Source organism: Hetaerina americana, unplaced genomic scaffold, assembly GCF_022747635.1.
Source record: "Hetaerina americana unplaced genomic scaffold, ioHetAmer1.1.p SCAF_3, whole genome shotgun sequence".
Lineage (NCBI taxonomy): Eukaryota > Metazoa > Arthropoda > Insecta > Odonata > Calopterygidae > Hetaerina > Hetaerina americana.
Genome location: NW_027286874.1, coordinates 19212264 through 19225935, shown reverse-complemented (window position 1 = coordinate 19225935; position 13672 = coordinate 19212264). Strand labels below are relative to the sequence as shown.

At 36.0% G+C, this 13672-nt stretch overlaps 1 protein-coding gene across 2 annotated transcripts in view; it reads right to left on the bottom strand.

Annotated features, from left to right (window-relative positions):
- Positions 1–2591: 2591 nt before the first annotated feature.
- The window catches only part of omd (integrator complex subunit 5 omd), a 48503-nt gene continuing 37422 nt past the window's right edge, over positions 2592–13672 (bottom strand). The window contains exons 11-13 of one of the 2 annotated variants that reach the window (XM_071588475.1): positions 11429–11833; positions 4807–5139; positions 2592–3247 (exon numbers count right to left, since the gene is read on the bottom strand). In XM_071588475.1, the coding sequence (XP_071444576.1) occupies positions 2936–3247; positions 4807–5139; positions 11429–11833 (1050 nt within the window). In that variant the 3' untranslated portion in view covers positions 2592–2935. The remainder of the gene's footprint in view (positions 3248–4806; positions 5140–11428; positions 11834–13672) is intronic. The other variant, XM_071588476.1, reaches the window with a different exon arrangement.

Below are 13672 nucleotides of genomic sequence, written 5' to 3'. Positions count from 1 at the left end.
GCACTTGCTTAAGTCGCTATAAGAGATCAGTACCCTGGGGAATGGGACTCCTGTAAGATCTGTAAGTAACATTCACACCAAAACTGACATTTATTTAATTGTTCTTGAATTACATGCCAAAAAAAGTCATACTTTCTTGGGGTACTGTGCTTATATTTCTTATGGAAAATAATGGTGTTGAGCCAGTTAAGTGAGTAGTGTTTATTTACTGACTGTAGAGTTTTTCCACCAAAATTCAGTCCTTTATTTTTTAATAAATGAGGGAAATGTAATTTGTTAAAAGCTGGTGGGTGCCCCTGCCAATCTGTATGCAAATGATTATTAATCGGGAGGCTTCATTGTTACCACTTTTTGATTTATTTGATGCTACTACACAACATGGAGGAAGAAAATTTAGGTACGTATTTAAAATTTTATAGTATTAGCTGGCACTAAATGCTCAATATAAATTTAGACTGAGGCCACAAAGCCTTAATTGTGTAGATACATTTATTTATGATAAAATTCCATTCCATGGCTTTAATTGATAGGAACAGTAAATACTCTATTATGTCTTTTTAATTTCTATTTCGGTCATTCCCATAACAATATCCAAAGTGAAAATAAGTTTTACTTTTGATAATTGGAATCTTAAAAATATGTCTTGCAGTATTTCAAATCAATGGCCATTAAATAAATTATCCTCAGACAGAATTTTTTTTCCTAGCTACTTCTCCCAGGTTCACTGAACTGCTACGTGATACTTGGAATGGTTACCAATGGGACATATGATGGACTAGGTGAGAGGAAATATAATTGCTTGGATTCTTCAGCTATTCATGATATTGAGTATTTATTTATGTGGCGTATACAAATAAGTAATTACAGTGGCTTTTTGACCATGGAAGCAAATTAAGTAGAAATTCTTTTTGCAGCAATGTTAACTTGTGCATAATGCATACATTATTTATTGTGGTAGTCTGAAGTGAGTTAGGACCACACCCATGCTATTGGTCTGGAAAAACAAATTTAAAATTACTGTGTCCTTCCCAAGACTGTTTATAGAGGCAAACTACCATTATTGTGCACTTGTACTGGTCAAATGTATACACAAAAGTAATTATGTTACTTCTTTCAATTTTGCCGTCCATGTGGCCTCTATTTTTGGTTGTGAGGTACACAGTAATGTGGCAATTTTCCGATGAGATCAGTATTTTTATTAAATACCTCTTGAAGTTGATTGGAAAGAATTACTTTTCCTTTGAGGATTTGAGACATCCAACTTTCTGATTCATTGCTATTTACTCTTAGCAGGGGCATAACTAGCATTATTCTAAAACCGCAGGATACGGTCAGACCCACAAGCAAATCACTCCTTTTCAAATTTAGGTGTCTCTGTGTTAACCTACCTTAATAATATAAGTTTACATTTACCAATACTATTAATTGAAGTGAATTGCAAATGATATTATTAAAATATCTGTATTTGAACTGAAATAAGTTGAAATTAAATATTTGAGAAAAATTACATGGTATCTTGTAGGGTAATCTACTCAGTTTAGTAATGAGAGTAATTTGCTGATTACCTCCTTATGAGTCCTCGCAAAAAAGTAAGTCCTTTTAGTGAATATGTAGTCAAATTTGCTAAAAGCTATAAAACGTCTTAGCTCATCGGTATTTAATATTACAACATCAAAGCCTAATTTAATTAATTTCTTATTCTGGTAGGTAAGCATTTATCTATTGAACTGAGTTCTGGGTGAACCTGAGCACCCTCAACTTAGCAAACTGGGTAATTCTTTAAGTATTTGATCTTTAAGGGAAAGCTCAGGTGATTAATAGAGGGAAAGCAACTGCCCCCATATCCTTCACTGTGAAATTCACATGCTCTAGGTGAGTTCTATCACCACCTTTAGTTACTGTGTTCATCCTTTGAAAATGCATCAAGCTCTTGACCTCAATCCTGTTGCTGGCCTCTTTTTTTCTCCACATGAATCAGGTAGGTAATATTCCTACACAAATCTCTAACCACCTATTAATCCTGGGTAGTTCCTATTATTTTTTGTGGTGTAACATCTTCAAATTCAAAATTAATTGAATTTCAGCTTTACAGTGTCTGGGAGAGGTTTGGCAGCTGGAGGAATGAGGGGTTACAGAATGTGAGGAGAAGGAGTCTTTAGCAGCTGAGTTTTAAATGCAAGAGAGTGAGAGGGGAAAATAGCATCATGGGAGTTGAGGCATGTTGGCCTTCACTAAGGAGGGAGAAAGGGATACATTGTTAACAATGAGAGCATGTTCAACATTACTTCTCACGATTTTCATCTCCACAAGCAAGAGTCTTATAATGAATCACTCGATTCATTTGGTACCAGTGATGTTCCACTGTAGGAACCCAGATTGTACATAATAATTTTTTTATGGAATACAAAGCGATTTGACATTATGAAGTATTTTCAATAAGTAATACCTGACATCATTACAATAATGCTTACTTCAGGATTTTCTTATGTGATAAATATTTACTGCATAGCTCCATTTGCATTAACCATGAATTTTATTCACATTAATGATGTTACTCATTAATTAAGACAAGCATGACTCATATAATATTATCCCCGCTCATCAAACTCGTTTTTATTTCACAATAAATACAGGTATTTTATATGTATGTGGTATTTTTTTAAAATTTCATTGGAAAACATTTCACAGCCAAAGGAAAGGCTGGATGTATTTTAATAATGGTAGTTCCTCCCATTTCAAAGTTCATGACCAAGTCCTATTGCATCAGAAAGAAATATCTTTTGCACCAATACAGTACAGTAGCTTGATTTTCCTTTTTTCAGCAACATCACATGAAGATGTTAATCCATGAGAAATTCCTATAGCACTGATTCACCACCATTACATTACTGCTAATTCACTGAACATCAGTTTCCTCTTGAAAAAAGAAGAAAGGTCATTCAACCTTTCCACAGTCTTCAGGATTTGGTGAAGCAGGCGAAGAAGGCACAGTTTCTGGATTGAGTGAGAAAAGACGAGGGTATAGGGTTCCTAGTGACTCGATGTGAAGCTGAAGAGTGTGTCGCAATGCATCTGTATGCCTTGGTATTGGTCTTGCTGAGCTGACCTCACTGCCTTCTACTTCCTCAGCCCCTGGTTCCATGCCTTGACGCCACACAAGTCCTGAGCCTGCATCCTGAGAGAAAAGTGCAGGAGATGGAACATTCTCATGGGTGTAATTCCATATATCACGAAGAAGAACCACAACCTGAAATAAAACAAATTTTTTAAATGAAAATGTCAGAGGCTACACATTCTGGATTAATGTCATTTATATAAGTGAATATACCTGGGGATCCTAGGAAATCATTTAAATTATTCATGTGATGCTGGACTCTCAATGAAAGTCATCTGATTTCAAACGTATTTGAACATGTTAGCAACACAATTATAGTTTAATCAATTTATACTTACATTTCAAAGCCAACCACATTAAAAGTTAAAAGACAACATAGACTAACTTGTGAAATTTCCCGCAGACCTTTCCCTCCCGTATTAATGGACTGATACCAAAGACTTGTCTTTTGATGTAGAGAGGAGGAGAGCTATGATTTCATTTTTAAGACATTTCAAAAGATGGAAAGTGCTCTTCATTTCTACTAAAATATCCAAGATTTGATTTGTGTTTGTTATTAGTTCAACCAGCAGCCTAGGGAGAGCAGCACTGAGTTCTAAGAATATCTTATAACTCATTCAAACATGTAAGTGGTTGGAACAAAGGAAGTAGGAAGAAGCATTATTTGTACAGGGCCACTTTTGTTTTAAATATCCACACGCATACAAAAGCAGGAAATTTAAAATCACTTTTAATTTATTACTTGGAGTAGATAGTAGCAGACCTTTAAATGTATAACAGTATATAAAATATTTCCTATTTGTCGCAGAACACCAGTATTCTGTGGAACATGATATAGGAACCCCTGCTCTAGCTGACTGTATACCCCATTGAACTCCTTCCTATGGTTTTTTGGTGGCATGTAGACCTGAACAATGATTGGGCTCATTGGTCCAGCTTTCACTGTCATCAGTCACTTGCTCTACGTTAACTATGCTTCTTCCAACCTTTTTATTCAATATTATTGCCACCCGTTAAAGGCTCTCTTCCCATCCACTGTATATTACTCTATAACTATCACTTCAGTAATCTCCACTATCCCTGCACATCAACTTACACAGCTCTAAAGCATCTATATTTCCTCCCTCAATTTCTCGCTTTATATTCTCTTCATTTTCCTGTCCTCAACATTGTCCTTCCATTCCAAGTCCCTATTCTAACTAATTTGGTCCTCTTCCGTGTTTTCTCTGTTGCTGCTTTTGCTTCTGCTGGGCAAGGATTTTGTAAGATTACAAGCAGGAAAGCCTTGCCTCCCCTACTTCCAGGCACGTCATACACTCGATCATGCTGAGCCCCATAGTAGCCAGGACTCATACTCTCTATAGTGTCCATCATATAAATCTTGGGATCATTAATTGAGATTTCCTGCTGCCTTCCTCAATATTTTTTTTAACGTGACACCATCACTCAATGGCCACCCCACTGGGGTCAGGTGCTTTTGCAGCTGCCTCACTGAGGAACAGACACTGCAAGGACTACCTTTTGTCTGGCTCCTAACTTTCAACACATGGGTGACCCCACCAGGAGCAAATATGATTATTCCCACCAACACAGCTCTAGAGGCCATCAGAACAGACAACTCCTTCCACCATGTCAAGGTTGTAGACCATAGAGAGGGCAACTTCTTATTTCTGAGGCCAAATATTACTCACCTCATGGGGGCCAATTTTTGGAATTACATCTCGAATAGCTGACAATGGGGATGGCAGTAGCTGACCCAAGGCCATCAGGTCAATCAACCGCTGGGTATTTGCCAGCAGACTTGGAGGAGGTGGTGGAGGTCGGTTGGAAGAGTTGGAAGTAGCAGTAGTGGTGGCAGTGGTATGGGAATTCCACTGAGCCAACAGGGTAGCCATTATTGCTCGAAGGAGAACAGAGCAATAGCACAGAGCTGGTCTGTGTGTTGCCGCTAGGGTAAGGAGTGCCCACAACACAGGTAGGCGTTCAAATGTACGCCTGATTTGTAGGTCTCTTTCTATTGTTACCTGAAATTTGAAAGACAATTAAAAGTTGTAAGAGTTGATTGAAGAAGTGAATTTAAGTTGCCAAGTTAAGACCCAGTCATCAGCAAATATTTTCAGAGTAATATCACGTTTGATACCAATCACAATAAAAGGTAAAAATAAGCATTCTACATCATAATGTTAAATTTTTAATCTGTGCTCCTCTCAGATCATTTTAATCTAAGTTTAATACTTAGCATCAGAATAAAAAAGACACATTAATAAGGAATATAATTGAAAGACACAATAGATAACAGGAGTTATTATATCATACTGTAATTTATTTGATCAAGAAAATATATTATTTGAAAATCACTTTTGAAAGTAGTGGGCACTTGGTTGGCAAAATAAAACCTGTGCAGAAGCTGTTGATCTAATATTTATGATAAAACCGTCTAAAGAACACAATACATGCAGAATAAGAGGAATAGCGCTTATACAAGTAACTATAAAAATCAGTTAAAATTGGCAACTGCAGTGGAACCTCACTCAAAAAGTACCTCGCAAATCGATTGATTTACATAATGAGCAAATATATTTAGGCAAAAATGACTAAATTAAAGGGCAACTTTTCACATTACAAGTGACAAGGAGAGGTGACTTTGCAAAATAATTGTGCAACTGCTACTTCAATTTGTGTTTAGCACTTATTCCACCAGCATCTTAGCGTTGCAAGTGATTACAATTTTTCCAAACTTGCATTCAGACATTAATTGTGATTTTATTAGGCAAAGTTTACTAATATTTTGAGTATATTTTTAAAAATATCTTCAAAGAAAAAACCGAAAGAAGACAGCCATTAGAGAATTAAAAATACGGTACAAATTAGGTAAAATTAATACCACTGAAAAGCAAGAGCAAGGTGCAAGCATAGCTGATCTAGTATGCACATACAGTCTGCCTCCATATGCAAGATGCACTATCCAGGAAGACAAGATTAAGGAGAAAGATGCTTCAAAGGGAGTGATAAGAATATCTATGCTGTCCTTATAGTCTCAACAATATTGGAAAGTTGCTTCCCAAATCGATAAACAAAAAGCAATTGCAATGTGGTACTATCAAGGAGAATATCATTTCTGAGAAGGCCGACGGTGATTTCCGCCAACCTTGTTAAGATGATGCCAGGATCATCAACAGCCAATGAAGATGTTTTTAAGGGAAGCAGTATATGATTTGAATTGTTTAAGAGAAAAACTGGCATCCATGGAATTTTCAGGCTAGGCGAAACAGCAAACTCCAGCACAAAAGCAGCAGAGAACTTCATCGTGAATTCAAGAAGCTCTTAGATTCTGAGGGTTACCTGCCAAAACACATTTCTAATTGTGATGAGATGGGTTTCTTCTGGAAGATGATGCCAAAGTGAACCTATATACACATAACAGCAGAAGAGAATGTATTCCCTAGCCACAAGCAATGAAAGGCCATCTCATGCCACTATTTCGTGTCAATGCACGATAGATAGATAGATAGAGGTCTTTATTTGGGCGAAATTGCCACTATTTCGTGTCAATGCAAGTGGCAATTTGAACATTAAACCCCTGCTTATTTAACATTCAGAAACTTCACGATCCTTCAAGAAGTGTTAAGTTCAGAAGAGTAGGCTAAATGTGATGTGTATGTCATGGGAAATGCTGGGAAACTGTTGCATCATACCATGCATACAAAGCACCATCCTAATTAACTAATAAGGCAGTGGCTAAATGCACTAGGAATTTATTTAATGGTAATGTTGAGTAATGTTTTCATAAAATTTTTAAGTATCAGGAAAAATAAATGTCTCAAGAGAGATTTTTGTAAAAAATAATTAGGAACGTATTAACAATAATATGCTGATTGTTTCAATTCTCTTTTGTTTTTAAAAAATTTGCATTCCAGGTTGGTTCATTCTATGATAGAAGTAAAGATGAATATGATTCAGGATCCTAAACAATGTATATATAATTTTCTTTGATAAACTAGGTACATATTTTCTTTATTCAGAATGGAATGCATTACCATATTTTACATTAATTTGTAAGGGAAAAATTGTTTCACTTTATGAGAAAGATTCCAGAATTAATTCATTGTATGAGGTTCTATTGTATGCTGTTTCATCGAAAGTACTGACTCAACATTCAGAAGGATTCGACAAATGTCAAAAATGAATGTTTCAAGGCAAGTATTATCTCAAACGGATTCAGGCAAGATGCAGTGGAAGTTCTTCACTATTAGAAAAAACAAATTTACTTTTTCCACAGGTTTATTGGTAACATACAACACATTTCGGTTCACTGAACAATCCTCAGGTTTTAGACTAGGTTCAAATAGTGAATACATTATATTTATACATGAATGAGGAAGGGGTGAGGAAATGAGTGAGGAGTAAGGTAGGGGAAACCCAAAGACAACAGAGAAACCAAAGAAATGGAGAGGCATAAAGAGGGAGGTAAAGGAAGGAAGTATGTATGGTCATTATTGAGAGGACCGTGGTAGGTAGCTAGTACCCTGGTGGCAGGGAGGAGGGAAGCATACCGAAGGCTTAAGCGGGAAGGGGACATGGATGGGACAGAGGCAGAATTTTAGCTCTATAGCTTTCGGTCTATAGCTCTTTTCACTGCTCCATTTCTTTGGTTTCTCTGTTGTCTTTGGGTTTCCCCTATCTTACTCGTCACTCCTTTCATCCTCCCTTCCTCAAACATGTATAAATATGATGTATTCACTATTTGAACCTTGTCTAGTACCTGAGGATGGTTCTGTGAAATGAACCTGTTCTTTTATTGTACTTAACCAATAAACCTGTGTAAGGGTGCAAATTTGTTTTTTCTCACAAGTATTATCTGTGCATTGAACTTTTGCTACCTGGACTACACTATAAAAAAAAACCATTTGCTGATTCCATCAATTATTTCATATGTTATGGTAATGCCTTACAAATTATTCTTTGAAATAAAATTTCAAGAAAATGTTTACTTCATCTTAAAAAGAAATGGCAAAACAAATATAGTGGAGGAAGAAAAATATTCTTCGCTAAACCCCCATCACTGTAAAGTATCTGTAATTGTCTTTATTGTTATTTTCAAGTTTTAAAATCTGAGGTAGAGGCCAAAATGGCTATTTTTGGATTAATGATAAATAAACAAATATATCCTTTGATGTGCAATTAGTGAATTTTGATCCAGCAATCAAGACTTCTGGAAATTCAAGGGGTCTCTTTAGGAAATAAGGTGGTAATGTAGTCATGTAGAATTTTCCAAAAATCACTAAATAACAAATACCTACGGTTACAACTCTCCAATTGTGAGGAGGTGACCAGAGATTTAAAATGTGTAGATAAAGTATGTAATAATGGAAAACAATCAATTTTTCAAAAAAGGGTTAAAATATCATAGAAAAGATTTAAATAAGCATCTACAAGCAAATACCTCACCAGTGTCAAAAATAATTTTCAACTAATGGCTTCCAGGAAGATGTGTGTTTAAAAAAATTAAAATTTACCGCAAATAAAGTTGTGATTATCACTAAAAGGTAATCAAACTCAAGCAATATACATCTAAATAACATATGGAATCAGTTACATATATAACTAGTTCTGTAAGTATAATAGTACAAAAACCATTCAGAGGAGAACATTGCAATGGTCTTATTGTTTGCAAGAAACTTCAAAACTTATGTAAAAACAAAAAACCTGAAGGTTGTTTAGGCATATAATAAGGACTGAATTCAAGGTAAGCTTAATGAAATGAAATTTTCAGTGTAGAAAAAATAACAAATTAGGGTTATGGAGACCAATTATGCTACAGTTTCCTGGATATTCTGGAACACAGACTGTTAAAAACTTTGTAAAGATTTGTCCTGGAGTGTCCAGAGGTATCTTTCTATATCCTCCAGTTAAGCATTACACCCATTAAATTATATGTATTTTACATGATGTTATTTCAAGGGATCTATTTCACTCATAGGGAAAGCCACAATGTTGAAGAGAGATCCTAAACTTCACAAGAAGATCGCAAGACAGAAGATACTGGTGTATTTGGTCAATTGGTAAGAATAGTAGAGAGAATATTCAATCTGATGATTCAATCCCATCAAGTCATAAAAAATAAAAGTGTCAACATTGACAGGGCTGAATGCAGGGCATAAGACTGCTAAAGGAAGTTTTTTTGACGGTATATATGACAGTGGCGCACATGGAAGGAAGCCAATTGTATCAGTCAGTAGTAATGATCAAAGGGAAGTTGATATTAATGAAAATGAGGCTGTGACAAGTACTGTAAGAAGCATGAAAAATCTGCAGGTGTAAGTGATACATTAAGTGAAATTTGAGCATTGTCTCCAGTATCCTCAAATGGCAATTTCTCTATACTTTTACATTTCATTCAACACAGCTTTCCTTTATACAACAGTATAAGTACTACATCTTTTAATCATTGGCAACAGATAATGCTTGCAAGCATGAATTAAGTAACTTACAGAAATGAGTTATCAGAAATTTTCATTTAAACTTCAAAGGTTATTCACTTCTGGTTATCAAAAGTTACAATTATTATATGAAGTTTGAATGAATGCTCTTTTGAAGAATAAAATCACATTAGAGTTCTAACGTCAAATTAAAGTAGCACTGCCTACTTTTTTGAATTTGTATCTCACTGTACCTATTGGACGAGAAACTTAACGAAAACTTTTCCCAATGAACGATCATATTTGTAGGACTGAGCTACAAAAAGAATTACACGGACAAAGAGTGCCCCCTAACAGAAATAATACCTTTCCATATCAATTTAAATAGCAATACATTCTGCTCATACACAAGCTATACATTACATACATATTATAAATTATTAAATCTTGAGACAAGACTAATAATTCTTTTGTTGTTCAAGTTATCGAAAAAGAAATAGTTATTCCACACATAATTTATTGAACACGACCAAGGTTTCGACTTACAAAGTCATCATCAGGTAAAGTACAGAAAACACACAGATTTATATAGTAGACAGAGAAGAGGAGGGGGTTTGTGAAGTGGGAGGAGGGAAAAGAGAAGGGAAACTGGTGTGTTTGTTCGGGCTTCTTGATAAGTCTTAATGCCTTGGCAAAAACATTAGGTTCACTATGGAGAAAGAACTCAGCCGGTCCATTCATTTTTTAGATATTACTATACCTAAAAATAATCAGCAACTGGACTTCTCCATTTTCCAGAAAGATAATTGAACAGATCATATCATTCACTCCATGTCAAGACATCATTTCCTACAAAAATTAGCAGCGTTCAACTCCATGGTCCACCGTTTGAATAGCATTCCTTTATCTCCACAAATTACCCAAAAAGAACTTAAAATAATAAAAATTATAGCTGAAAATAACGGTTGCTGCTACCAATTAGTTGAAAATTTGTATCAGACAAAAATTAGAGAAAATAGCTGTCAAATCAATTTTCAAATCAATCCCCAAGAAAGACATTTCAAAATGGAAAAGAATCCTCTTTCTAGGGAATTTATCCCGTAAAGTCCCCAGATCCTTTGCAGAAAACAATATCAAACTAGCCTTCTATAATAAATCAAACTTAGTGAACCATTCCTCTAACTGCAAAGACTGAATTCCCATAATCGAAAAGAGTGGAGTTCATAAATTGTGTTGTGAGTGCTCTGCCTTCTACATTGGGCAAACCGGGATGAAATTAAGTGATCGTGTAGAAGAACATTATGCCTGTTTTAAAAACGGATATCTTTCTTCCAATTTTGCCCAGCACCTTATAGACAATAACCACTCCAGGGACTTTGTCCCTAAAATTCTACATTCAGAGAAAAAGGCTTAAGATTAGATTCCTTGGAACAGTTGGCAATTTCAAAGAACAGTCATCATAAGGGTATGTTAGGTAATGACCTAACTTATTCCTCCCGTTCCCCCCTCTTGGACCTCCTCCTGTTCCACAGCCCCTCTCCCCCCTCACGCCCTACAAAACCACCCTCTCCCACCTGGATGCCATACCCAACCGCCTTCTCCTCCTCCCCCCAAACAAACACACCAGTTTCCCTTCTCTTTCCCCTCCACCCACTTCACAAACACCTCCCCCCTCCTCTTCTCCGTCTACTATACAAAGCTGTGTGTCTTCGGCACTTTACCAAGGTCATGTTTAATGAAATATACGTGGAATAACTATTTCTTTTCTGATATGAATCGCTTCCATAAAGTGATGCCTCAAACCATTCTATTGTTCAAATTAATATTTCACAATGATACAACTAATAATTTACATAGCATTACCAATATCATAAACTAAAAGGATTATACTCACTTTACAAAACTCTTCTTCGGGCCAGGGAAGTCCGTTATACATGACATCTGGTGAAACTATTTCAACTAGAAGAAGAGAGACCATGGAAATGGCATCCAATGAAACTGAACCAGTTGTGCTGTTTGGGGTAGTTCCAAAAGCAGCTTGGCCATTAACAGAGGTTTCAGTTTCTGGTTCCTTTGTTATGCTGGTTTTTGTCACAGTGCAGCAACACTTTACTGCTTCCACTAGCATCTGAATGTTCAAAGCAACCACCTCATGACTTGGTGGTTTGGGGGCACTCTTGTTATACTTAATAAGGTCACTATCACCAACACCAAACACTGATGAATGTTTCCGAGGAAGAACTGCCCTTGGACACCCATTCTCCCACAGTAAAACAGCTCTGGAAAGGGGGCTCCGCTGCTGGAATACAAAGTAATTAAACTTTTGCACTTTTCTGACCTGTATAATTATAGCTTAACATAGCATTACAAGAAAATAATAGTATGAAATAGTATTACAAAGTTTCAGATGCCCCTAGAATTTTGAAATTCTATTTTATTTGCAAACTGGTTGGATGATTATTTGAAGTCCAAATAGCCAATTTGTTGAACTTGAATTTCACCCACTTCCATTAGCATATGGCGCATTGCCAATTCAACCTGTTCTTATCTATTAAGTAATACAGGCTGCACATCAATGAGTTAAGTACATACAGCACTTGTACGAGGGTCATCCGGAAAGTAGTACCCGTTCGTGAAATAAAGACACAAAAGTAAATATTAACAAACATAAAAAATTTTATTTGAAAGAGGATACTTTAAACTACTTCTCAACATAATCTCCAAGCAAATTAAGGCATTTGTCATAACGTGTGACAAGTTTCTGTATTCCTGCTGCATAGTCCTTCGCCGCCAGCTCATTGAGATACGCGAGGGACCCATCTTGCACAAATTTTTGCATAATGCAGATGGTGTTTAACAATTTCATGAACAATTGTTCGAGAAACATTGGGAAAATGCTCACAGATGTCATCAATTGTGACGCGCCGATCGTTCCTCACGAATTCGTCAACTGAGCTCACCAGTTGGTCTGTAATGACAGACGGTCTCCCCGAACGCTCATCGTCGTGTGTGTTCCCCCTCCCCATGTTGAAGTTGCGACACCACCGCCGAAAAGACGACTCGTCCATTACATTGTCTCCATACACCTCCTTTAATTGGCGATGAATATCACATGGGCGAACGTTTCTTGCATTGAGGAATTTAATCACTGCCCTCACTTCACAACTGGCGGCGTTCTCAATTTTTTTAAACATTGTAAACAATCACAGAAACAACACAGGCAATGCTAGCGTCACGCAACTTGGCTCAGAGAAGGCAGACAAGCCACTGAAGCTATCTGACCTCGTCCAGCGGCTACTCGCGTCGTCAGCACTTCATGCGGCACGAACGGGTACTACTTTCCGGATGACCCTCGTATTTCAGTAAAAATTGCTTATATTTAACTAACACTTTTGAAAAGAAAGTAAGTGAATACCATCATTGGCCAATGTTATTTCCATAAGGTCATCATGTTATGGAAAATCAAATACACAGTCAAGTTCGAGTGATTACAATTTCAGATAAATAGCCACCTTGCTTACAATTATTTTTTTAAAGCCACCTTACTAACAATTATTTTATTAAGTTCTCTAACGGTCTCCTTTGGTTTCAATTATTTCACAAAATGAGAATAATTATTTAGAAATTAGAATGATTTATTGTCATAATAGTTAATTAACAGGACTTGACATTGTTAAAACAAAGTTTTCAAAATATTTCCAAAACCTTTATGAACTGCTCAGCAAATGAGAAGGTATTTCATTTAGTTTAACTTAATTAAAATCTGCAAATATATTTCTTTAAACAGCCACGGATGGTAAGTGGGAACCATATTCTCTAAATTTTTAAGGATCAATAGATAGAACTGAGAAAGTTACATAAATAAATAAGAAAATGAAAATAGAGCATATAATAACTTGGTCTAATAAATGAGTACGCACATACTGGGCATAACTAAGTAAGTTTGATTGATTTGGATCCTAATCAAGACTACCGATTCTTTTTATTACTGATCCACTTGTCCCTACATGCGGACAAAGGATTTGTGAAGCTTGGTTATTACTTATTCTAGAGTGAACTGAATCATGCTGAAAAAGATTCCTTGTCTGAAACTGTAAAATCTGTGGCATATTTGCAGAAAATCTGAAATTGTAAAAAT